Source organism: Garra rufa, chromosome 4 (genome assembly GCF_049309525.1).
Source record: "Garra rufa chromosome 4, GarRuf1.0, whole genome shotgun sequence".
In the NCBI taxonomy this organism is placed as follows: domain Eukaryota; kingdom Metazoa; phylum Chordata; class Actinopteri; order Cypriniformes; family Cyprinidae; genus Garra; species Garra rufa.
This window is the reverse complement of record NC_133364.1, coordinates 43916696-43944311: the sequence shown is the minus strand read 5'-3', so window position 1 is coordinate 43944311 and position 27616 is coordinate 43916696. Positions and strand designations below refer to the sequence as shown.

The 27616-nt window shown below is 42.8% G+C and overlaps 1 protein-coding gene across 1 annotated transcript; it reads left to right on the top strand.

Annotated features, from left to right (window-relative positions):
• On the top strand, positions 1-27616 carry LOC141334062 (NACHT, LRR and PYD domains-containing protein 3-like). The gene is made up of 9 exons (XM_073839213.1): positions 1-209; positions 4467-4748; positions 4898-4939; positions 5490-7290; positions 7449-7622; positions 9613-9786; positions 20553-20726; positions 26153-26199; positions 27069-27616. Exons 2-9 carry the CDS (start codon positions 4487-4489, stop codon positions 27614-27616), a joined length of 3222 nt encoding a protein of 1073 aa, XP_073695314.1. The 5' UTR covers positions 1-209; positions 4467-4486.

Sequence of the window (27616 nt, the reverse complement as noted above, 5' to 3'; positions counted from 1 at the left end):
GCAGATTGTTACATGCGGTGTTTTCACTTGACCATTAGATTTTTCATTGTTAAAAACTGATCATCAAACTGTTTATATTATTTGCTGATGTGGGAATTTACATGTACGTAATGGGAAACCAAGGACACTTTGAGAACTTGTCTAGTAGCTGAACATTTTGATCAAAGCAAGTCTTCTGGTGTGGAGCACAAAGGCACTTCCTTATATATGTAAGTAAGCATAAAACACTAACTTATCATGAAACACTCAAGAAACATGATTAAATATGGACAAATAGGGATTATAAGACTATAACATGTTTCACTAATATTCTGTAATCAATGTTTTCAAACTTTTATATAATTGAGATAATGATAATTTTAAAGTAGCATACTGTTGTTACCCTGTAGGTTGTGTTTTACATTGTAAGTAATATGAAATGTAAAATGCATTTCAGTCATAGATATTGCTCATGTATTGCCTTTCTTATTTCTATAAGGAGAATATACCACCTTTATGTTCTTTGTGTAATCTGGAGTCAGAAACACTTCTACATTTATTTTCCTTTTGGAACTACTCAAAATGAATATGTGCTTCTAGAAACATTTCAACACAAAGTGCATTTCGTAATATATTTACAATAGATACACCCACAATATTGGTTTGGACTGTATCTTACTGTCACACCCCTGGACTTTCAGTTGGTTTCTCCCATCCAATTCCCCCCGCTGTTTTCTGTTACTTGGTTTTTTCCATCATTGCCAACACCTGTGTTTGTAATCACCATGTCTATTTAATGTGTGTGTTTCCCATCACGTCTTGTCGATCGTTATATGTTACCACGCTGTGTTCCTGTGTCTGCCTGTTTCCCTTGGATTATTAAATACCTTCACTTTTACTCTGTCGTTGTTTGTGTATTTAGAACGATCGACCGACAACAGTTTATTTTTTGTGATTTCCCCCGTTTTGTTTTGCGTATTTTTTCAGTCTTTTTGTTTCCGTCGTGTTCGTCACCAGTATTCATCATTATGAAACTCGCTTCCATCAACGTCCGTCCAAGGAGGGGAAACGCCATCCTGGATGGTTATACCACCTTTATCTTCCAGGATGGCAGGGATCTTGAGGACTACGTGGAGGAGTTTATTAGCATTTGTCATCTTGCTAGCTGCGATGACGTCTGCCTTATGGAGGGATTTTGGTGTGGACTGGATGATGATCTCCGCTTCGTCATGCCCGAAGGTGAACCATGCTGGACCCTAACTCAGTATATTAACATCTTACTGAGTGCATGGGGTTCAGAGCTCTGCCTTGACGAAGCGGAGGAGGATTACAATGCCGTCCAGTCACACCACGCAGATGTCTCGCAGCACGACCCGGAACCCAGCCAATTACCACCCCGACCCGCGGAATATCAGCCTGAGCCCACCGCTGACGAAGAGCTACCGCCCGCCGCGACCAGTGTGCCATCGCGAGGAGGAGCGACAGAGCAGCTGATCGTCACGGAGTCAGAGTGGCACGAGGCGTCAGACCAGGTGTGTGAGCCGGCTTCAGTGACCGCGACGGTGGAGAAGTCAGTGGAGGTTGAGAATGCTACAGACAGCATTACCCACTGCACCACCACTGAGGGTGAGCTAAATAAGATTCCGGGACATTATTTTATGGACAATACTATGGACTTTTCTGTGATTTAATATGGATGTTTCTGAGGATGTTTGGACTGAACTCTCTATAATCTCTGAACTATCTACCCGTTATAATTTCCCACCCACCCTCCCTCAGTTACATCAGTTTATAAACGATAATGTTTCAGCCATGCCACCACTGCCACCTGTCAGCCCATCTGCTCACCCTCAGCTTAACATCTGTGCAGTGGGTTCGCCGCAGGTCTGCCAGTCACCATCGGCGTCATGGCTGGAGGATTCCTCATCTCCGCCTCGGCCCTCCGAACCTGCGGCTCCACCCCGTCTCTCAGCTCCCTCGTCTCCACCGTCGCCCGTCGGTCCACCAGCTCCACCGCGCTCCATCGTCCTTCCGGCTCCGCCTCGGTCTGTCGTCATCCCACCTTCGCCTAAGGATTCTACTCCTCCGGCTACGCCTCGTCGCTCCATCCCACCGGCTCCGTGGAACTCCTCCATCCCTCTGGCACAGCCTCAGTCCTCTGTCGCTCCGGTTCCGCCGCGGACCTCCGGATCTCCGCCTCCGCCTTGGTCGCCAGAGCCTTGGGTTCCACCTTGGCCCTCCGGATCCTCGGTGTCGCCCGGGATCATCGGCTCTTCGTCTCCGCCTCGGGCTCTACCACCACCTGCTCCGCCTCCGTCGGTCGGCCCCCGGAAGTCGTCAGCCTACTCTCCACCATGGCTCCACCCTCCATCGGCTCCACAGTGGGGTTCCATCTTGGCTGCGGTCTGGGTCTCACCTGGCTCCTCCTGCTCCGGATCCCTCCTGTCTCCTCCTTGGCTCCTCCCTCCGTCATCACCTCCATGGATTATTCAATCACCACCTTGGACTTTTTCCCTCCTCCCGGGGGTCCGTCCTCCGCCAAAACCCCCTCCTAGAACATTGGACATTTATCTTTTTTGTTGGTCGGCGCGAGGACGCGCCTTTCCGGGAGGGGGGTGTAATGTCACACCCCTGGACTTTCAGTTGGTTTCTCCCATCCAATTCCCCCCGCTGTTTTCTGTTACTTGGTTTTTTCCATCATTGCCAACACCTGTGTTTGTGATCACCATGTCTATTTAATGTGTGTGTTTCCCATCATGTCTTGTCGATCATTATGTTACCACGCTGTGTTCCTGTGTCTGCCTGTTTCCCTTGGATTATTAAATACCTTCACTTTTACTCCATCGTTGTTTGTGTATTTACACAGTATTTTATGTAGTTGATGACACTATAAAATTGTTAATTCTAAGGAAAATTGCATTTGCATCAAAAAGCTTTTTTTTCTTACATTGTGTATGACTCAGTGATCAAACTGACATGTAACATGAAGTGAGGACTCTATCTTTTCTATTTAAATTACTCTAATATAGCAGTGTTATAATTTCTGTTGAACTTGACTTTATATAAACTAAGCAATTTTACAGTGCTTAATAAAGTAAAACTAGAATGCACATAAGTCTGTACTGATGTTAATCACTTTAAATTGTAAATTAAGTTTAAACTTAAATAGCTACAAAATAGATGATATGATAAAACATATACAGTTATATAGACTCAGCATGTATGTAGAAGGTTTCTGAGAGAGAATCGGACCGAGAAATAGAATGTTTAGCTTCATAAAGGAAGAAAAGACAAGAGAGATGCCAGAGGTTGACTTGTCAGGACTTGAGTTTCACCTATGGCTCATGTAGAAAGGAAGAAAAAAAGTCCCAAGCAAACAGCCAAAAAAAAAATAGACAAGAGCGAGAGAATCAGGGTATACTTTTTTTTATTTAATATTAAAAACAGAAAAAAAATGAGAAAGCAAGAATCATGGTTTGAATGACTGATTCAGTGACTCATTCATAAATACTTGTTTCGTTACTGGAGGAATCAGCATTTTTTGAAGGAATCTCTTGAATTAATGATTCAATGACAAATACATTTTTTAACAGTCACTTGTTGCCACCTAGTGGCGAAACAATGCAATTGACACAAACATTATTTGAAGCGCCAGCTACTTTCAAAAGATGACTTGCTCTACTTTGATTGCTACCATAGACATCAGTGTTTATATCTGAATTGTTATTTAGAAATTAGAGCGTGGGTGTTTGAATAGAGATTGCAATCTTTTAACAATTAATCATGCAGCTCTAGTAACAACTGTTTATGATCCAACTTCATATCCAGAACATTGCACTTTATATTTTGTCAGTGTTAGCATGCTGTATGGCTAATATGGCTAAAGTAGTCTTCCTAGAATCAGCCTAACATACCTGAAAAAGTAGGAGATGGAATGGCAGCAGTTGTCGAATTGTATGTTTTTATTCTTTTTTTATGAGCAGAAATTACCTAAGAATCACTCTCAGAGTTGGTGTCAGATAAACTTTCAATTGACCAAGAGACATCACTATCTGAGCCTGCTCCATCGAACTCAGCACCATCTACACTCTGGAGCCAAGGCTACAACCTCTGTGGCAATTAAGCTCTTTTATGCTGACATTTCTGAGTTCTTAGCTTACCAGTGGCATAAAACAACAAAAAAGTTGCTAGGTAACAGTAACGCACATCTTCAAGTAGCAAGCACTGTAATGTATGAATTTGACCGTTATTGCCATTTAAGGTAGAAACACTTAGATCTCCTTTGTGTTTTGCAATTTTAATAAAATAGGAATAGTATAAGGAAATATACACACATTTAAGAAAAATCAGGGTATTATAGTTGGCTTTTATTTCAACAAAGTTATTACATTACACATTTTTAAAATGGTCAAAATGACTGCCTTGGTAGTTGTAGTGTTAAGAGTGAAAGAACTTCAGATAATTTTTTATTTTTTATGGACCTGCAGCTGTGAGTCGGTGAAGGACGATGGCATCTGTTAAAGAGCTGCTTGTGGACTCACTGAAGGAGCTGGTGGAAGCTGAACTGAAGGAGTTTCATTGGCGCTTAATGAATGCAGAACATAAGCAAATATCAAAGTCTGAAATGGAAAAGGCAGATATATTCGACACAGTGGATAAGATGGTGGTGTGTTTTGGACCAGAAGAAGCCGTAAATGTCATGGTGGACATCCTAAGAAAGATGAGCAAAAATGATCTGGCTAAACAGTTGGAGAATGAAAACAAACAAGGTAACATTTAATTGTGACTGTAATGTGATTAAATATTTACCAGTGTGAAGGTTTGACATAAACCTTTTTTCTCTTTGCTCTGCTAATGTGTTCGTGTGATTTTTTTTTCTTAGTGAGTAATTCTCTCTTTCTCTTTCTCTCTCTCACAGCTCAGGCTGAGGGCAATATGAAGACATCTGTCCCTTTTGGAGGTGATTCACAATAGATCTGGAGTAAATAACAAATACTGCCTGTAAATGGAAACAAAAAAAAGTAACAGCAAGCAGCAATTACAGGGCCAATAACATCAGTATATAGAACAGAACAGTGTGTCTCCAGTGATATCCAGTTCGCAATAGTATTAAAGCCTTAATTATACGTCTCACAATGTGATACAGTTTATTAAAGTTGACCAATAGGTGGCACTGTCACCAAAGTGATTCAGTATCATCAATACATGATTACAATCACACATGCAAAGATTATTTCAAGTAGGTTGTTTGATGTGCCAGATGATGTGGAAACCATTCATCAGCTTTTAGTAACATTAGTCAGCATGGCCTAAGTTAATACAATGACTGTGAAAAAAAACATATTAAGAAATGTTTAATGAAACCAAGCTGGTAGGGATGGACAGTGCTGTTTCAAGCAGTATTAATTTAATCTGTCTGCATCAGTTATTAATAGTTATTATCATGCTGAAATTAAAATATTTGTCAAATATGTTTCATTTTTTTTCTCAGTCTTATTTTTCTATTACAGAGCTGCAAAACTTTTTGAAAACTCACAAAAACAACATGAAGAAAGCAAAATATATTTTTGAGGGCAACAACGAAAATGACACAGATCTCAAGACTATTTACACAGAACTGTTTATCACAGAGGGCGATATGAAAGATGTCAATCACGAACATGAGATTCTGAAGATTGATGATGCTTTCAAGAACAAAAAAACACAGGACAAACCTATCAAATGCAGTGATATATTTACTGAGCTTAAGAAAAACAATGAGCAGAAGATTGTGCTAACTAAGGGAGTCGCTGGCATTGGAAAAACTGTCTCTGTGCACAAGTTCATCCTGGACTGGGCAGAAGGAGAATCCAATCAGGATATAGACTGCATATTCCTGCTTTTATTCAGAGAAATCAACTTGATTAAAGACAAAGAGGTCAATCTCCATGAGTTCCTGCTGAAATTTTGTCCTGAATTGAAAGACCTGGAGAAATCAAAGTTATATAAGGAATGTAAACTAGCATTTATATTTGATGGACTTGATGAGAGTCGACTGCCATTGAACTTTAAAATGAAAACATTGAACACTGTTGAGGAAAGAGCATCTGTAGATGTGCTGTTTACAAGTCTGGTCAAAGGAAATCTGCTTCCATCAGCTCTTGTCTGGGTGACATCACGACCTGCAGCGGCCAATCAGATCCCTTCTCGGTATGTAGGTTTGTTCACAGAGGTGCGAGGATTCACTGACCAACAGAAGGAGGAGTACTTTAGAAAGAGAATCACAGATGAGGCTCAGGCCTCTAGAATCATCTCACACATTAAGACATCTCGAAGTCTCTACATCATGTGCCACATTCCCGTGTTCTGCTGGATCACAGCCACAGTACTTCAGGATCTCATTGAAAACAATGCAGAGAACATCAGCACAACACTCACTGAAATGTACATTCACTTCCTGCGGATACAGATGAACATGAAGAGTCAGAAGTACGATGAACAAAAAGAAACTGAATGTTCAACGCACTTACAATTAAACAGAGAGATGATTTTGAAGTTAGCCAAGTTAGCATTTGAACAGCTGAAGAAAGAAAACATTGTGTTCTGTGAGGAAGATCTGAAAGAATGTGGTATCGATGTGAGTAAAAACACTGAGTTCACAGGTATGATTGCTGAGATCTTTAAGAAGGAAGTTGGACTTTATAAGACAAAGGTCTTCTGCTTTGTGCATCTGAGTGTTCAAGAGTTCCTCGCTGCAGTGCATGTGTTCCTCTGCTACCTGAACAAGAACAAGCGAGAGCTTCAGTTTTTCTTTGAAGATTCACAAACTACAGCCATACAAAAGCGTAAGTTCTTCTTTACAAATGTCAAATTTCACGACTTAACAAAGAGGGCCACTGATAAAGCAATGCAGAGTAAGGGAGGACATCTGGACCTGTTCCTGCGGTTTCTCATGGGAATTTCACTGGAATCCAGTCAAAACCTGCTCAAAGGCCTGATCAGACACTCTAAAGACACCACAGAGAGCATCAGAAAAATAAGTGCACACATTAAACAATTACAAAAACAGGACATCTTAGATGAAACTTCAGTCAACCTATTTTACTGCTTACTTGAGCTCAAAGATTATTCATTATATGAGGAAATTCTGGGTTACCTCAGTTCAGATGAACATCCAGGAAGAAAACTCTCATCTTCAATGTGCACAGTGCTGACGTATGTGTTGCTGATGTCAGAGAAGGTGCTGGATGAGTTCAACCCAAAGAAGTTCACATCATCACAAGCAGACAACAGGAGACTTATCCCAGCTGTTAGGTGCTGCAAAAAAGCGCTGTGAGTAATTTCAGTGACTGCTGTTCAATCAAACATTTTTTGTTTTTTAAATCTCAAAATACTGTGAAAGATTTTCCTGATTATGTCTATAAGTACAAGTTACTACCAAAAAAATTGAACATTAGAAAATATTATGGCTAAACATTCTGTTCTGGCAGATTTGACAGCTGTGGTTTTGATGAAACATGCTGTGAAACTGTGTCTTCTGCTCTACAATCATCAAACTCCCATCTGATAGAGCTGGACCTGAGTAGCAATCACTTGCAGGATTCAGGAGTGAAGCTGATTTATGATGGACTAAGGAGTCCACACTGTCAACTGAACATACTGAGGTTTGACATTCACTGAATCACTATGTTCAAATATGTGGATGAATATGTGTCTCATAACTATAGTAAGCAGATATTTCCCCTATCTATATTGTAGTATGGTTGTATCAGTGGCATTTTCTCCAAGAACACCAGGCAGGCAATTCCTACTCAAAAAACGGATGGGTTCCACTTCTGTCGTCATTATGGATTTGATTATTACAATACCTTTATTTATCACTTTATCAGTAAAATCCTCAACTCAAAGGATCATAATATTATGTTGTGACATTTGTATTTACTTAAGTTTCGGCATATTAATGGATAAAATTGTAACACTTTATAATAAATATAGAGTAATAAAGTATTTATACATTTTTTGCAAACTGTAGTTAATCAGTTTATAAACTGTTGTTAATACATTAACAGACTATATACAAGCAGTGAGTTCTTCATTCATTGTCTCTGTAATTCACACATTTTTATTTTTAATTGTATATTTTAACTCCAATATAAAGAGTTAGATCATGCTTTGTAAACAACTTGACCGTATAACGTAATAGTTCTCACTATAGATTGGGTCATGATATATCAAAAAATGCCATTAATCAAGTTGCTCAAAACCAAACTTTATTGGTTATTAATTGCATTAGTATTCAGAGTTTTTTCAAATGTAGAAATACATGAAGCCTATGCATAAAGTTAAACATAATCACTTAAAAACATAAATAGCATAATGCTGTCAATATAAAATGCATATTTAGTAGATCACATTGTTAAAATAAATCAGTTAGGATTAGTGGTAGACTTAGAACTTGCTACAGATCAGCCAGGCTCCACCACTCAATCACAATGATCACAGTCAGCAGAGTTCTAAAACCTCACACCAATAAAGCACATCATTGTAATGATTCAGACAAAAACAAACGAACAACGACGTAGTAAAACGAAAAGTGTTTAATAATCCAATGGGAACAGGAGGTGAATAGAGCAGAACAGAAAACACAGGGTAGCAATATTATTGCCGACAAACCAAGAGGGAAAACGCACGCTTTAAATATACAGACTGATTAACAAACCCAGGTGCAGACAATGAGGGAGAAACCAAAACACACAGAACTGCGGGGGAAATCATGGGAGAAACCAACTAGAAAGTCCAGGGGTGTGACAGTCATCACCACAGTATATAAGCACACCTCACACACACTCACCGTCTGATCTCATTCATTGTGAAGAGGACTCTCCGGAAACTATACCTACCTGGATTACTTACTACCTGACGTACTTACCTCCTTTGTATTCTCCTATTCTCCTCGATCTTCATGGTTCCTAAGGTTGAGGTGTGTGCATCCATCTGTGAAGACTTTTGTTCCTGCAAGACAACAAAGGATAAGGATTACATTCATATCTCTCTCACGAACATTCCTTACTCATTTATCACTCACCTGTTAATTCCGGAAATCACCATTGAACTTGATGTGTTTAAAAATAGACGTCTTTATTTTTACTTACCCATTGTGTCAGTCCTCTTTTATAACAGAATTAGGCATAGTGGGGACAGGATATTTAGTTTATACAGTATAATTTATACAGTATTCTAGGAAAGGTCCTTATAAAACAAAAACCCAATGTGTGTCTGTTTGCTTACTGTAATTGTAAACATTTTAAGGAACACTGAATATTATTGCAAATAGTGTCCAGTAAAGGCTGGTTTAAAGCACTTCATTTATGATATTTTCAGATTTCCTGTGGCCTAATCTAAAGTGAGAACAATCTGTGGTTGATAAATTGTCATCAAAGCATTATCTAACATTATTAATAAACATGTTAATTACAGTGACAATAAATTATAGACTCACTATTTGTATATAGTCTATTAATGTATTTACTGCAGTTTAAAAACTACACTAATTAACTATAATAGTTTTGAAATAATTTAAGTACATTGGTAATGTATTGTTATTATAAAGTGTTATTCTGTACAAACATGCGCTGTGTTTTGTTCCCTTCACAGGCTGTGTGGGTGTGATCTCACTGCTCAGTCCTGTGAAAGTTTATCTTTAGCTCTACAGTCCTCAAACTCTGTCCTGAGAGAACTAGACCTGAGTAACAATGACCTGCAGGATTCTGGAGTGATGCTTCTTTCTGAAGGACTAAAGAGTCCCAACTGTCTGATGGAAATACTCAGGTAACAGGTTTTCCATAAAATAATTAACAAAATGATACTCATACGGCAATCAGGGTGTAAACCAAATGTGCAAAGTTATTCTAAAATGTATTTAGGCCAGTTTTGGCAAAGATACAGCACAGTAAGCACTGCCTAATGTGGACATGAGCCTGAAGTGGCCCACATTTAAAAATAAAAATAAAAACACATATTGCCCAAATAATTAATTACAATTTGGGCCACTTTGACAAATATACGGCCCAGTCAGTATTAGAGCATACAGAGTCGGACTTGTAACCCCAAGTGTTGCGGGTTCGAATCACAAGTCCAGCAGGGATTGTCGGTGGGGAATTGAATAACCAGCAATCTCTCCACCCTCAATACCACAACTGAGGTGAGACCCTTGAGCAAGGCACTGAACTGCTCCCCGGGCGCCGCAGCATTGTCTGCCCACCGCTCCAGGTGTGTGTTCACTACTTTATAGGTGTGTGTGTGTGTGTTCACTACTGTGTGTGTGCACTTGGATGGGTTAAATGCAGAGCACAAATGGTCTACATAACCAGCAATAAATTTTTTGAAAACATGTTTTTAATGGTAGTTTTTTGTATGCTGTACAGCATACAAATAGAAGTGCACTTTAATGATAGCTCTAACAGACCTACTGTGTAGGTAGAGTCTGAGTGAGAAGCATTTAGGTTTGAGCTTGTGAAGAACTGTTTTAATGTTTTAAGAACTGTGATAAACGTTTGTCTTTTAAACTCCCTCTCCACGCAATAGGATAGCGCTACAACCAATCAGAGCAACGAAGAAGGTGACGTAGTCAACTCCAAATATACATCCTTCTTTTGTAAGAACGACCTCAGTGCAATTTCTTGTTCTTTTCTCAGAGAAGTGGCGGCCAAAGCCGATTCGAAACAAAGTTGTTCGCTAACAGCAGCCATCGCTCTCTCTCTCACGCGTAATTCACGGAACCAGAGAACGTCTGACGGAACTTATGGTCGCAGGTCAGTCGTCATCATGTTAAACCCGCCCACCGACTCGTGATTGGCCCGGTCGATTTAGGATTTTTGGAAATCTCAAGTGAACGGAGAGTTACTAGACTGCCCTTGGAGGCAAATGTAATTTGCTGCCTGGGGGTACGTCTAGATTCTAGGCTAGCATAACACTTAAGGTTTAGGGTGTGCTCACACTAGGCACGGTTGCCATGAACCGGGCCCGAATACGATTGTCCCCACTTCCCCACTCCCCCTCTGGCCTGCACTCGCATAGGGTTTCAGCATTCGTGCCGGAGCACGCTTACGTCATTATGTGATGTTTTTGAACAAATTTCGGGAGGAGCTCGCACAGATAATTAACACGGCTGATTCACCCTTAGCAATTACTCTCCATATCCAATCAACCCAGGAAATCCCTATAAATATCACAACATTCCTACCTTCACTATCTCTTGTCTTGTCAACACTTTGGCACATCCAACCACCGAGAACATGTCCGAGATCACCTTTTATCCAGAGAATAACGCTTTTGAAACGGCACGAGATCCCGTAGCATCCCTAGCCGCAACTCAAGCCACCACCGCCCCGCAGGATCCTATAACCGAGCCCGCGGCTGCACCACGGGGCCGCAGGCCTTCTCGCCACGCCATCACCTGTAGTTTGGATTCAAGTTATTAAAGAACTTTGTTTTGATTTATCTTCGACTCCTTCATCCTTCAGCACAAACCGTGACAGAAGAAGACACCAATTAAAGATGACTGAGGCTGAGGACAGGCCATGGGGGCTACGGCAGAGGGGGCGGACATTGGAGAGGTATGTGGAGGAGTTCCTTGAGCTCTCCCATCGGGTGAGCTGGCCCGACGTCTCTCTTGCTGTTGTGTTTCGGTTGGGACTGGATGAGGAGACAATCCGCTGTGACTTTCCCACATGTGATTTCTCCTTGATTGAATTAATCAACCTTATTCTTTATTTAAATGGCTCTAGTATCGAGGTTAAAGAAATAAAGAGTGGTTGTAAGTTTCCACATCCAGCCCCCTCCGAAACCCAGCATGTCTCACCAGCTCATCCCTCGCCTGGACCCCCCACATACCTCACCAATGGTTCCGGCCACCTGCCAACCCAGAGACACCCCAAGGCCCGTCGGTCTAACCGGGCAGACCCCAAGATGGCCGTTGTTCCTGAGTTCCTGGCCAAGATGGCCGCCAAGCCTGAATCCCTGACCAAGATGGCCGTTGTTCCTGAATCCCTGGCCAAGATGGCCGCCAAGCCTGAATTCCTGGCCAAGATGGCTTCTGTTCCTGATTTCCTGGCCGAGATGGCCGCGTTTCCTGATTTCCCGGCCGAGTTGGCCGAAGTTCCTGATTTCCCGGTTAAGATAGCCGATGTTCCTGATTTCCCAGCCCAACTGGCCTTTGTTTCTGAATCCCCTGCCGAGATGGCCGATGCCCCTGAATTCCCGGCCAGGGAGGACGCTATAGACATTATGGATATGGCTCTCCCTATGGAGTTTACGGCCCCAATCCTCTCTCCTGAACCCCCGCTGATCCCGTCCAGCCTTCCTGAACCTCCGCTGGTTCCGCCCAGCCTTCCTGAGCCTCCGCTGGTTCCGCCCAGCCTTCCTGAGCCTCCGCTGGTTCCGCCCAGCCTTCCTGAACCCCCGCTGGTCCCGTCCAGCCTTCCTGAACCCCCGCTGGTCCCGTCCAGCCTTCCTGAACCCCCGCTGGTCCCGTCCAGTCTTCCTGAAACCCCGCTGGTTCCACCCAGCCTTTCAGAATCTTTGCTGGTTCCGCCCAGTCCTCCAGTGACTGCGCCGCCAGAGCGCCCTCCAGTGACTGCGCCGCCAGAGCGCCCTCCAGTGACCGCGCCGCCAGAGCGCCCTCCAGTGACCGCGCCGCCAGAGCGCCCTCCAGTGACCGCTCGCCCAGAGCTAGCTCCTTCAGTGTCTCCACTGGAGACGTCCAGCCCTCCTGAATCTCCGCTGGGGTCGTCCAGCCGTCCAGAGCCCGCTCCTCAAGAGCGCCGTCCAGAGCCCGCTCCTCAAGAGCGCCGTCCAGAGCCTGCTCCTCCAGAGCGCCGTCCAGAGCCCGCTCCTCCAGAGCGCCGTCCAGAGCCCGCTCCTCCAGAGCGCCCTCCAGTGTCCGCTCCTCCAGAGCGCCCTCCAGTGTCTGCTCCTCCAGAGCGCCGTCCAGAGCCCGCTCCTCCAGAGCGCCCTCCAGTGTCCGCTCCTCCAGAGCGCCCTCCAGTGTCCAAGCTCTCTTCTGCGCGCCCTCCAGTGTCCAAGCTCTCTCCTGCGCGCCCTCCAGAGCAGGTGATGGCTCCAGCGCGCCCTCCAGAGCAGGTGTCGGCTCCAGCGCGCCCTCCAGAGCCGGCGTCACCTCCAGCATGCTTTCCCATGATCCCCTGGGCAGGCTACGCCCTGGATTTCCCCAAGAAAATTTTGGGGGGGGGGGGGGGGCTACCCCTCTGATCCGCCATGGCCGCCTGGACTGTTTGCTCGGCCATGGCCGCCTGAACTCCCTGACCCGCCATGGCCTCCAGAACTATCTCCCCAGCCATGGCTTCCCGAACTCCCTGACCCGCCATGGCCTCCAGAACTATCTCTCCAGCCATGGCTTCCTGAACTCCCTGACCCGCCATGGCCTCCAGAACTGTCTCCCCAGCCATGGCTTCCTGAACTCCCTGACCCACCATGGTCTCATGAACTGTCTGCCTGGCCATGGCCGCCTGAACTCCCCGATCCGCCATGGCTCTCTGATCCACCCTGGAGGCTTTCCCAGATCACCACGTCCCTGTCCCGTATTAGCCTCCAGGGCGCCCACCCTCCCTCCCTGGTAGTATTGTCAGGGCGCGAGACGCACCTACCGGGAGGGGGGTGTAATGTCACATGTCTCCTTGTGTTTCTGTTTATTGAACTGTTCTGCTTTGGTTTCTCCCATTGTCTCCCCCTGCTGTTCCGTTGACTTTGGTTTCTCCCTAATTATTGTCTCCACCTGTCAGTCATTAGTATCACTCTTTATAAGTCGTTTGTCCCTTAGTCTCTTTGTGTCTTCTTAATGTTATCATCATTTTGGATTGTGTGCTCCCCTGTAGTTTGGATTCAAGTTATTAAAGAACTTTGTTTTGATTTATCTTCGACTCCTTCATCCTTCAGCACAAACCGTGACACCTTCCCACGGCCGGCAGCGCCGCCATCCAAAACCAACGCGAACATCCCTCCACTAATTGCGCAAGCCCCAGCGCCCGCCATTCCTCCCCTCCCCCCTCTTTCGTCCATTACAGGGATTACGTCTAGCGTGAGTTCGAATCATTTCTACCGACTCGGATCTTTGTGGCTCGTTCAGCAAATGAACGAATCCTTTTTCGAGTCATTTCATTTCGTTGATTTTACAAAAAAGCTACGTGTTATTTCCAAAACACATGTTCTAATTATACAATCTGATTCCTTTTGAAGCCTTATCTGCCCCAATCTCCAGTCTGCCTTTGCCTAACCTGAATCAGTGAATTTCCTAATATCCTAATATAATATAATTTCCTAATAATAATAAAAAATAAATAAAAAAAAGTCACTGTGCTTGGCTGGCCAAAGTCGACATCGCCGCTACCCCAAAGTCATGCCCATCCACCCAGATTTTTGGCACCTATTCAGCGTCTGCTGGCAGAATAAATATTACTTCACTACCTCACTTCGGCTGCAGAAGCAGCCCTTAATTTTTCAACATGTTGTCAGAGGCAATTTGCTGGATCCTCTCCAACAATTATGACATACAGTTTCTGGTTCATATCCTAAACGACTTTCTGATCATCTTGCCCCCCGACTCCTCCCCAGCTGCACATCTTTGACTACCCAAAAGCCTTTCGCAGAGCTCCGGATTCCCCTCGCCCAAGACAAACCCTAGGCCCCAGCACTTCTATTAAATTTTTGGCATCAACTTGGATTCCCAAAAAAATTCCAGGCCTCTCTACCCAAAGAGAAAATCGATAGAATTATTCTGGGGACTTCCTCACTCTTAACTAGTGTTGGGGTTAGTTACTCAAAAAAGTAATATATTACATATTACTCTCAAAAATAGTAATGCCTTACTTTACTTTATTACTCCCTGGAGAAAGTAACTAGTTATATTACTAGTTATATTACTAGTTACATTTTTTTTTCTTACACAAAAAACTGTTATTCTAAACAAAAAAGCATGACCTACTGCGTGCATCCAGTGCATACGCGATCTCATAAAGCTCTTATAACACAATGGATATTATGCACAATTAATCTTTCATAAAGGTCTACGTGTGTTGTGATTCGTAAGCACGCAATATTCAGCACTGTTCAAAACTTTTGAGCAGTGAGTGAATTCTATCTTAAACACCATTGATTGGCGATGCGTTCCAAAAAATCAGCAGATGGCTACATTTACAAGTTTTAAATCGAAACTGCCTATTCTTGCTCTTACTAATCATATATGTTGTTCTTGCTGCTTTTGTGCAATAGATGAATAACATTTTTTTTAATTTTTTTTAGATATTTTATGTTTAGATATTTCTATATTGCGGGAGTCCCGCGAATCATTTCATTTTCCCGCATCCCGCACACACACACACAAGTCTCTACCCGCCTGCACCAGCACACGCACTTGTCCATCAAGTTTTGTCCCGCGCCGCACTCTGTTGCGTTGGGTCCCGCGGGTTTGCAGGTCTCTATTTGCAAGTGCCGCTCTGCTGCTGGCTGCTGGGTGTCGACCAATCGGTGATGGTAATTTAATGATACCTCGTGCCAAACCCAGCCCAATCACTGTTCCATTCACGCCCCCCTTCCCTTCTGTTCTCTGTGTTGTCGTGTGCCTTGTGTGTGATGGTGCTACTGGCAAATGTAACGCAAGTAACTAGCTCGGGAAAACTGTAATAATATTACAATTTTCAGACGAGTAATGCCTTACACTACTAGTTACTGAAAAAAGTAATATTACAGTAACGCGTTACTTTGTAACGCGTTACACCCAACACTGCTCTTAACTAATCCTAATCGTTCCAAGCGCAAGCTTTTATCCGTTTTAGGCCATTTAAATTTCGCAACGCGCATCATCCCGCAAGGCCGCCCCCTCATCTTCCATCTACTCTTTCTCACATCCTCCGCCCACGCCCTAGAGAACCAAATATCCCTAACTGACCCATGCCGCAACTAACTCAGTCTACGGATATCCTTCCTTAAACAATGGAACGGATTATCCTTATATAAAAACCTGATTTCTTCCCCAACTGATATCCAACTGTTTACAGATGTCACCCCCTCCATCGGTTTCGGAGGTGTTTTCCAAGGCCGCTGGTTTGCATCCACATAAGCCCCACCCCCCCCCCCCCCCGGCAGATTTTCCGCATCAGCTATCATCCTCAGCGCTATTTTGAGCTATATCCTTTAGTCATTGTAGCTTTTCTATAGGGTAAAGATGGTCTGCCACTAGCATCCTTGTCTATTGCGACAACGAAGCTACCGTGCACCGCATCAACAAAGGCTGCTCCCATTCCCCCACTCTAATACCTTTTGTTAAGACGCCCGATTTGGATTTCGGCTTGCGACCAATTCATTATCACCGCAAAACACATTCCTGGGTCTAGAAATCAATAGTTAACTCTCTTCTCCTTTTTTCCTTCCAGAAATTGAGATCCTTGGTGCCAGAGGCGGACCCGCTCCCGACCCCAGTACCTCCCTATTCAGAGCTAATATTCCCAAAAAACCACCCCCTGAGACCCCTCCTCGAAGCTTCCCTCAATTCCATCCTCTAAGCCGTTTCCCCCAGAACCCTCCAGTCCTACTTAACAGCACGGAAATGTTTCAAAGCATTTCACGCAGCTTACAAGTTCTTTTCCCGACTTCTCCCTGCTAGCTATTAACTCCTTCATCTCCTACCTCAACGCCATCAAAAACCTCCAAGTCAGCTCCATTAAAGGATACCCCCCCCCCCCCTTTTCCTCACACTGCCGCAGCAGTGTTCACTCACGCTGGAGCACATATTTATAACCCTTCTCTGCCGCAGCAGAGCCCGCTTCCGCAGAAGCATCTTCCCTGCACCGCAGTGCCAGCTCCTGCAGGAGCCCCCCCCCCAATCCCCCCCCCCCTTTTCCCCACACTGCCGCAGCAGTGTTCACTCCCGGTGGGGCGCATATTTACAACCCTTCTCTGCCGCAGCAGAGCCCGCTCCCGCAGAAGCCTCTAGCCTTCTTCCCCACATTTCAGCAGCAGTTTTAACTCCGGCAGGAGCCGCATCCTCCTTTTATAGTATCCCACTGCTGCAGCAGTCCCCTCCTCCATAGGAGTTTTTTCCTATTCTTCCCCAACAGCGCTCGCAGGAGCTCCTCCCCTACCTCCATTTATGCATCAACACCCACTACGAGCGTCCAGCATCCCTTAAATCCAAGCTTTTTGGGGGGCTATTCGGCTGCTGTCCTGCGATTAATTACTTGCCCTTTGGGGAGCGCTTATAGGGTTCGGGCCAGTGCTGAGCTCGGACCCCTCCCCCCGGGCGGTGGAGAACCCCGGGCTCAGGGATGGCTACCGAGCTCGAGGCCCTCTCCCGGACAGCACGCCAAATACGCTCAACCTTTCACTCAGTTTATTATCCGTAAGAGAGAACTCGTGAAGTGATGTTTTTGAACAAATTTCGGGAGGAGCTCGCACAGATAATTAACACGGCTGATTCACCCTTAGCAATTACTCTCCATATCCAATCAACCCAGGAAATCCCTATAAATATCACAACATTCCTACCTTCACTATCTCTTGTCTTGTTAACGCCCCTCCTCCACCCCGTCTCCTCACCTTCTGCCCTTAAGGGGGGAGCGCTTATAGGGTTCGGGCCAGTGCTGAGCTCGGACCCCTCCCCCCGGGCGGGGGAGAGCCCCGGGCTCGGGGATGGCTACCGAGCTCGAGGCCCTCTCCCGGACAGCACGCCAAATACGCTCAACCTTTCACTCAGTTTATTATCCGTAAGAGAGAACTCGTGAAGGTGTGACGGTTTAAGGATCAACAGGAAGAGCTGCGCTCTCGCTGAACACAATTTAGTCCATCGCTCTTTTTACTTTTTGGATAGTTATTTTCAGACGTTTGTTCCGCGGTGGTCCACAGCCTATTGTTAAACAGGTCTATCGCCTTTGTGGTACAACATTTTCACGTAATCGGGCTGCTCTGTGAGGAGGTTTGCAAGGTACCAGCTGAAGTGCAGCAAGGACTTTGCAGCTTTGATTACGGACTATAAAAACGTTCATTAGCCCTCACACTGCATGCGAATCGCGCCCAAGTCCTACTGAACCGTGCTTTGGCCCACCTCTTCCAAGCGGGCAAGGGAGGGCTAAACGAGCCACGCACGGGCACGGTTTGGAGCACTCACACTAGTTAAACAAACCGCGCTTTCGTGGTCAAACGCACTCGGGCACGGTTCAAACTGCCTAGTGTGAGTACACCCTTAGAGAGCCCAGATAATGAATGTTTGTTTTATTTGGTTCAGTATCAACTAAAATGTGGCTGGGCAGTGGCCTACTTGTGGACCACTGTCAAAATGCCACCATTCTATGCATCATGTGGACCACATGATAAATGTGGGGAACACCAGCATTATATAAAAAAGCAGACTCCTGAGATGATAGTATGCTGATTTAGTTACTGTTTTGACATGACTACTGAAACGAAGGTCTGATTCAAGAATCACACCAAGATTCTTACCTTGATTTTTAGTTATTTGACCCCTAGAGCCAAGGTACGCATTCAACGTAAGAAATTCATCCTTCTTTTCAAATGCAATGACTTCAGGCTTATCCTTGTTTTTTTTTTGGCACATCCAACTGTTAATATCATTAGTGCATTGGCAGAGAAAGTCAATGGGCTGTAGCAGAGGTGGACAGGCTATAGGTAGCACCGGGAGAATTCTCAGTGGCCTGGCAGCCAATTTGGCCTGCTGCCCTCCAATTTATTTATATGTATATTGTTGTTGTTGTTTTTGTTGCTTGACGAATGTACTTAAGTGATTATTTCAGACTTGGCCATTCAATAATAAAACTCTTAGTCTTCACTGGAAGTGCCCAGGTGGAGCAGAGAGACAAAACTGTCCTGTTCAAGACTTCAAGTAGAGGCCAGTAACATCTGTAAATGGACTATTGTAGTTTTGTCTTTGTTTACTTAGTTAAGCATTAAACTGCTAGCAACTGTTAGAAAAAATAATAACAAAATTACATAATTACAATTGGAAAGAGTAGTATTATTTACAAAGTTTCAACAGGTTTAGAGGGAGCTAAGGCAGACAACAACACAACTCTTTAAAATTAACAGGTTTTTTTTTTCATTCATTCATTTATTTATGTCCTTTATTTAACCAGGTAAAAAACTTTCTGAGATTAAAAATCTGTTTTACAGAAGTCACCTGGTCAAGATGCAGCACAACATTATCAAGGGAAACAATGCAGAATACTGCTACAAAATAATTTTAAAACATATACAATTTAATTCTTCCTCTACCAGCTTATTGATCAAAAATCTAAAAGTATTCATAGACACTAAGGTCTGCAGCTGCAAGTTATGTAGTAAAAAGTTCCAAAATATTTGATGATTCACTATCTTTTAAATCTCATATAAAGTTAAAACAAAAACATGGGTTTTATTATAGACGCAAGCCTTGTTTTTCATTTGGCAAGAAGGAGATTAGTTACTGCTACATTTATGCCAGTTCTTAATTATGGAGACATAAAACCAAGATTTTTATATTCAGTCACTGCATCGATTGTGAGACCTTGTAGGGTTTTAAGTGATAGATGATTTGCCACTTGCTTCTTTGATCTCGAAAATAACAGAACTTTAATTTTTTAATGTTGGACAACATCAAAAGCACTCTGAAGAAAAACAATGCTTGGCACAATTTAGGTGCACTACAATAAAGCACAGTGTCATCAGCATAGAAATGAAAATTAACATTACTAATATTAAAATCAACATTATTAATATAAATGATCAAAAGCAGGGGGCCCAAAACCGACCCCCGAGGAACACTTGTTGATCTGCAACGGTACAGATGAATGGCCTTCCATTACCACACATTGTGTTCTGCCCACTAAATAACTTTCAAACCAAGAGATTGTGTCATGTGACAATTCATTTAGTTTTAGTCTAATTTTTTAAATATTAAAATCAACAGTATCAAAACCCTTGGATAGGTGAATAAAAAGTGATACACAATGATGACCTTTATCAAGCACCTCAGTGATATAATTTATAACGTTAGCCGCAGCTGTCGTTGTGCTATACGGTTTGCTAAAACCAGAATGATCTGCCTGTCTTCAGTGTATTTAAGTCTGTGTCTGCTCACTCACCATTGTCCGTCGATAACGTTTTTTGTCAGCTCCAAACTTCATATTTGTTTTGTTTTCTTTCAATAAATATCAGTGTTTACTTTACTCCGGTTCTGGACTTATCATCTCCACTCTAAACTGTGACAAATGTGTGTACAAGTGCTTCTTATTTCATTTTAGAAAATTATGTTTTGTTATATTTATATTCTCTCTTTCACTTTAACATAAGATTTCATGAGCAGTATTGTGCCACTATTGTTTGTGTGAGAGATCTAACACTTTTTATTTTTGCATTTTAAATGTAAGATATCCAATGATTTAAGGGAATATTTGTTTCTTCCTGACAATGCTAAATGAGCACAAAATTATCTTTTTTATGACCAGTTGTTACTGTATAATCAGTTTTACAATCAATATTAAAAAGAAAAACACAAACACACAAGTGATATGGACTGTTGTATGTTTTTGTAGGTTGATTGGCTGTATGGTGACAGAGAAAGGCTGTTATTATGTGTCTTCAGCACTGAGTTCAAACCCGTCACACCTGAGAGAGCTGGATCTGAGCTACAATCACCCAGGAGATTCAGGAGTCAAGCTGCTTTCTGAAAAATTAAAGGATCCAAACTGCTCACTGGACAAACTCAAGTATGTCAAGCAGGGGGAGTTTTTGGGTTTACTGTTTAAACTTTTCAGTGTCTCTCTATATCTATATGAGTATAAGAGTTTCTAGAGGATACAACAATATAAAGAATTTAAAGAGCACTAGTCTGAAGGGTGAAATCCTAACTAAATTGCTCAGTCAAAACAAATTAACTACAAAACATTACTTTAACTCCTGGACTGGCAACAAAACAAGAGCAGTGAAAATACAACAAAAATAGCAGCCACATTCCTACAGCTTTTATAAAAGGTAGAAACAAACATATTCATAATTATAATTTATGTTGCAAACATTACATGAAGTAAATTAAACTTGTAAATGAAGAAACAAAAAAGCCATAACCTTGAATATTACAAGTTACACATTAGAGTCACTATTACAGTAAATTAGTTGACATTACCTCAGATTAAAGAGCACTTAAAAAAAATAATAAAAAAATCACACTCAACCATAAGAATACACAACAGTTTTACAACAACACAGAGACATCACTCTGGAAAATGTTTCTTAGCTTATGTGATCAGGAAACAGAGGCAACACAAATGACAGTCCACCACAAAATAAGACAAGTCAAGTCATATTCATTTCTATAATCCTTCATTGAATTCAGTTCCCTTCCAGGAACTCGAGCTGCGTTGAAACGCTATGGGAATGCCTTCAGTGTGTGCGCGCTCTGAATACATGTGTAATACATCAAATGGGAGAGAGAGAGACCGTCACGGGTGGGTGACGTCATCGACCAGGAACTATAGAAGCACGTGCAAACCAAACAGCATCAGCTTTCTGTCTTCAGCAAAGCGCTTTTTGTGTGTGTTGTCACTCTGTTTTTTTCGTGCCAGTTTGCACAGCTTTATTTTGAGAGTGATGTCTGTTAGAAAGAGTGGGGATAGCAGATCACACTACAAACTGTGTGATCCTCCCTGCCAGCTCTCAGTGGTGGAAAGTAACGAAGTCTCTACAGAAGAAGATAGTGCAGCTTAAATCAGTTTAAGCTTTGTTCTCATATGTTTTTTTCTGAATAAAAAAAAATTGGAAATTGATCTCTATCCATAATCGGCTTATTATTTTGCATGTTCATTGCATGCTCATTTGGACAACAAAGTACCAGTGCATGTCAATAAATTAGAATGGTGAGTTTGCTGGCCAGTCAAGCAAACCAACACCATGGTCATTTAACCAACTTGGTGCTTTTGGCAGTGTGAGCAGGTGCCAAATCCTGCTGAAATCAGCATCTTTAAAAAGTGCTCTAAAATTTCTTGGTAAACTGGCGCAGTGACATTGGTTTTCAAAAAACCCAACACCAGCAGATGACATTGCACCCCAAATCATCACAGACTGTGGAAACTTAACTCTGGACTTCAAACTACTTGGGCTATGAGCTTCTCCATCTTTCTTCCAGACTCTATGACTTTGGTTTCCAAATAAAAAACAAAACTTGCTCTTATCTAATAAGAGCACTTTGGACCACTGGGCAACAGTCCAGTTCTTCTTCTCCTCAGCCCAGGTAAATGCCTCTGACATTGTCTGTGGTTCAGGAGTGGCTTAACAAGAGGAATACGACAACTGTAGCCAAATTTATTGACACGTCTGTGTGTGATGGCTCTTAATGCCTTGACCTCAGCCTCAGTCCATTCCTTGTGAAGTTCACACAAATTTTTGAATCTCGAGTCCATAATGGAGGGGGCTTCAGCGGAGGACGCAACCCCAGGAGGGGGACCAAAACAAAAGTCTAGGAGGCTGGAGGCAGAGCAGAGGGATCCTCCAGCCGAGACGCCGTTGGAAGCTGAAAAACATGGATGTGGATGACAGACAGGAAGATCAGGACACAAGGATATTTCCGTGAATAGGTAAATAAGATCCTCTGAATGTTGTTCAGGCTCACCCTCAGTGGTGGTGGGCTGAGGGTGAGCTGAGGGATTGTCAGGAGACAGCGGCGACCAGGCAGACAGGGACGGGAATTCAAGGCATACAGGAAGATCAGGACAGAAGGATATTTCCGTAAATAAGTCAATAAGATCCCCAGAATCTTGTACAAGCTCACCCTCAGTGGTGGTGCAGTGAGCTGGGCTCTCTATCGCCCTCTCTTGCTCCACGTCATACTCCACAGTCGCGGATGTTGTAGTCGGCTCTCGCACCTGGTCAGATGGGTCAGGCTCTGGCTCTGTCGCTCTCGGCTCTGGCTCCCCATCTGCGGTGGGCTCGGGCTGCAACTCCGCTTGTCTGGGTTCTGGGTCTGGAGTGGGGCTGACGTCCTCTTTGACGAAGTCGATGGTCCATGATGATTGACAGGACGCCAGCACCCACTCGATGTAATCCAGCAGGCTCTCTTGAGGACCCTCCCCGGATAGCAGCGCTTTGATGGTGGTATTCAGTCCGATGAAGTAATAGTTACATAGGCTGCTATCCGGGAAGTGGGACTGGTTTGCCAGGAAGAGAAACTCACGTGTGTGGTCCTCAAGAGAGTGTTCCCCCAGCCTCAGGAGGATAAGGAGAACAGTAGGGTCCATGATGACTAACGAAATGAAAAAACAAAACACTGGGAAAAAACTGGAAAACAAACGCAGGGGAAAATGCCGGGTAAACTGTTTCGGTCGGTCTTTCTGTTAGAAGTGTGACGTGCTGGTCGGACGAGACGAGAGACGAGGAATACAATAAACACTATTTTAATATAATCTTCTGATAAACAGGCAGGAACACCGATCACTTCCACACACGTAGGACATTTAACGATCAAAGACCGACAAGGGATTGAAAACTGAGACTTATAAAGGTAAACTAATCATGAGACACAGGTGATGGGGATAACGACATAACAAGGACTAAACCAAATGATCACAAACTGACGGGATAAGACAATGGGAGAAACCAATGACATGAACAGACATAACTGTGACACATTGTGAAATATTTTTTTTTTCTAATACACAATGGCCACAATTACCCTTAAATTAAATTCTTATGAGTAAAATATCTCTAAAATAAAATATCTCTGTTCTTGCAGCTTGCTGTTCTAAATTAAAACATTTGGATGATGATGGCTATCTTTTATATCTTTTTATATGTTAATGACATTATTTAGGAGTTGCTGAAACCATACAGTTGCACGCAAGTTTAAGATAATATGCGATTCATAGATTTCACATCTGAAAGAGATGCGTACATGCATTTTCTGTACGTATGTTCATTCTATGATTTACACATACGCATATTTGATAGATGATCGTCAGATCAAATATAGGATGTCAAATATGGTGTCTGCGCAACATTTTAAATGAGGCCCCTGCTGTGCACCAAAAGTTTGTTAAGCCTTACAAATTAGAAAGTGGCTACAAGAAAAGAGCTAAAGCACTGAAAATCCCCAATGATTAAGTTCCAATCAACTGAAGATGTTACAAATCTGCCTGGAAGAAGACATGTTTATATTGTCCTAATGCAAGATGGCCAAAGACTGATCAAAGACCACAGCTGGAGAAGTGCAGAGATTACTTGAGTCTTGGGGTCAGAAAGTAAAAAAATAAAAAAATAAAAATCAAACAGCAACTACATCATCACAAATTGTTTGGGAGGGTTTCAAGAAAAAAAAAAAAAAAAAAAGAAAATGCTATAAACCAAAAACAAACTCCAACATATTAATTTGCCAGACATGACTGGACTTTAAACAGGACTGGATTTAATGGTCAGATAAAAATAAAACCTGTTATTTTGGTTTAGTGCGCACAGGAATAAAAAAGTACCCCATGTGTACAATAAAATAAACTGCTGTATATTGTGGTAATGTCTTGTGGTGTAATGTTGTGGGCCTATATTTCTTCCAGAGGTTCTGGACATCTTGTTCAGATACATGGCATAATGAAAAAAAAAAAAAAAAAAAAAAAAAAAAAAAAAAATGTCTGTCCGCTAGAAATCTTATAATGGGCCAAGGTAGGATCCTCCATCAGGACAATAATCAAAAAACAAACATTGAAATCAACACAAAAATGGGTCACTGAGCAAAAATAAATAAATGAATAAAATCTGCTATTGCTGTCCCAGTCCCATATAGAAAACCTTATAGAAAAAGAGTGGCATGAACTGAAGAGAAGAAGCGCCAACATGGAACTGTGAATCTGAAAGATCTGGATACATTCTGGATGAAGGAATGGTCTCTCAGAGCTGTTAACTTGGCAAAAGGAAGATGCAAAAAGTATTGAATAAAAGGGTACCGTTAATTGTGGATTTGTATTAGAGTAAATTTATTTCCCACATTTTAAACATTTTTCCAATGAAAGGATAGATTTTTGTACATTCTTGAAATAAAAGATCAAATGGATAAACAATGCAAATTTATTTTCACAGCCTGGTTGATCATATTAATCAAGGGTACTTACAATTATGACCATGACTGTATATATTTTTCATATTGGAATTGAGACAGCGGAAGATTCAGGATTCTTTGATATTGTCTGCAAAAAATCCTGCAACGTTATCATGTTCCACAAACAGTAGCCTATTACTTTGTTTTATCCTGCAAAGTTGGTGTGTTACTGCCTTAAAACCAGTGTCACAGCGTCTCTTTTCACAATAATTGCACTTTAGCCATGAAGAACCTGGACGAGAGCAAGTAGTGGAAGGCAATCAAGTTATCAGTAATAGCTCACAGCGCCATCTGCTGGTAAAAAATAATCACAATCATACAATTACTACCTGTATATATTGTTTGGACTTTTACAGTCTATTTACAGGTTGTTTTGAACGTGCTGTAAAACAGGGACATTTCCGGGGACAGGACACCAAAAACTGGAACTGAATATTAGATATATCAAGATACACAGCCCTACTAGCAACCACCCTATGTTACCCTAACAACTGCACAGCAACACTCTAGCAACCACCTTGTCTACTTGGCAACAACATAGCAACAGCCTAGCTACCACCCCAAGTACCCTTGCAAAAAAATAGCAACAACCTAGCAACCACCCAGAATGTTTTCAACCACACAGCGAGTACCATAGCAACCATATAGCAACAGCCTAGCAACCACCCCAAGCACCTTAGCAACTGCATAGCAACACTCTAGAAACCACCCAGAACATCCTAGCTAGCCACTACATAGTAACACCCTAACAACCACACTGAGTGCCTTTGCAACTGCATAGCAACCACACAGAACATGTTATCGACATCATAGCAACCACCCAAGTACCCTGGCAACTACATAGCAACAGTCTAACCACCACCTTAAATATGTTAGTAACTGCATAAGAACCATCCAAGTTTCCCTGCAACTAAGTAGCAACCACTTAGAGAGTAGCTTAGCAACTGCCTAGCAACCACCTTAAATATCTTAGCAACTGCATAGCAACAGTGTAACCATCCCAAGTACCTTAGCTTTTGTTGACTGACTGAATGTGTCTCTGTGTGTGTTTTCTAGTGTGGATCATGGAGGAAAATCCAGGATTACAGCAGGACTGAAGAAATGTACATCTACACACACACATATAGCACACACACACACACACACACACACACACACACACACACACACACACACACACACACACACACACACACACACACACACACACTCACACTCACACACACACACACACACACACACACACGTTTACATGTTTTATGGGGACATTCCATAGACGTAATGGTTTTCATACTGTACAAACCGTATTTTCTATCGCCCTACACCTACCCTAAACCTAAACCTAGCCCTCACAGAAGATTGTGCACACTTTTACTTCCTCAAAAAAACTCATTGTGCATGATTTATAAGCCTGTTTCCTCATGGGGACCTGAAAAATGTCCCCACAAGGTCAAAATCTACTGGTATTCCTATCCTTGTGGGGATATTTGGTCCCCACAACGTGATGAATACCAGGTACACACACACACACACACACACACACACACACACACATGTTGGGTTTACATATTTTATGGGGACATTCCATAGGCGTAATGGTTTTTATACTGTACAAACCGTACTTTCTATCGCCCTATACCTACCCTACACCTAAACCTAGCCCTCACAGGAGATTGTGCATACTTTTACTTCATCAAAAAAAACTCATTGTGCATGATTTATAAGCCTGTTTCCTCATGGGGACCTAAGAAATGTCCCCACAAGGTCAAAATCTACTGGTATTACTATCCTTGTGGGGACATTTGGTCCCCACAACGTGATGAATACCAGGCACACACACACACACACACACACACACACACACACACACACACACACACACACACACACACACACACACACACACACACACACACACACACAGCTGTAGTGATTGTTGTCCTGTTATAAATGTCTCTGTTCTTGTGTTCAGATGCCTGTTTTCTCACACTGGATCCAGACACAGCAAGCACTGAACTCAGTCTGTCTGAGGACAACAGAGAGGTGACATATGTGAGAGAGAGACAGTCGTATCCTGATCATCCAGACAGATTTGATGTATATCCTCAGGTGTTGTGTAGAGAGAGTGTGTGTGGACGCTGTTACTGGGAGATTGAGTGGAGTGGAGATTATAATCGCGTGTCTATATCAGTGTCATATAATAGCATCAGCAGGAAGGAACGGTTTAAGTCTTTGTTTGGATGTAATGATCAGTCCTGTAGTTTGGCCTGCTCTTCTGACAGATACTCAATCAGCCACAATAGGATATTGACTGATCTCCCTGTGGAGCCCATCATTAGTAGCACAGGAGAATGTGGTAATATCTATAGAGTAGGAGTGTATGTGGATGAGAGTGCAGGAATTCTGTCCTTCTACAGCGTCTCTGACACAATGAGCCTCATCCACACCGAACACAACACATTCACTCAGACGCTCTATCCTGGGTTTACGATTTGGTCTGGATCAGTAAAACTGTGTTGA

Coding starts and splice junctions, on each gene's coding strand:
- LOC141334062 (XM_073839213.1), top strand. CDS start 4,487: ATGGCATCTGTTAAAGAGCTGCTTGTGGACTCACTGAAGGAGCTGGTG. Junction 9,787..20,552: donor TGTCTGATGGAAATACTCAG/GTAACAGGTTTT, acceptor ATGTTTTTGTAG/GTTGATTGGCTGTATGGTGA. Junction 20,727..26,152: donor TGCTCACTGGACAAACTCAA/GTATGTCAAGCA, acceptor TGTGTTTTCTAG/TGTGGATCATGGAGGAAAAT.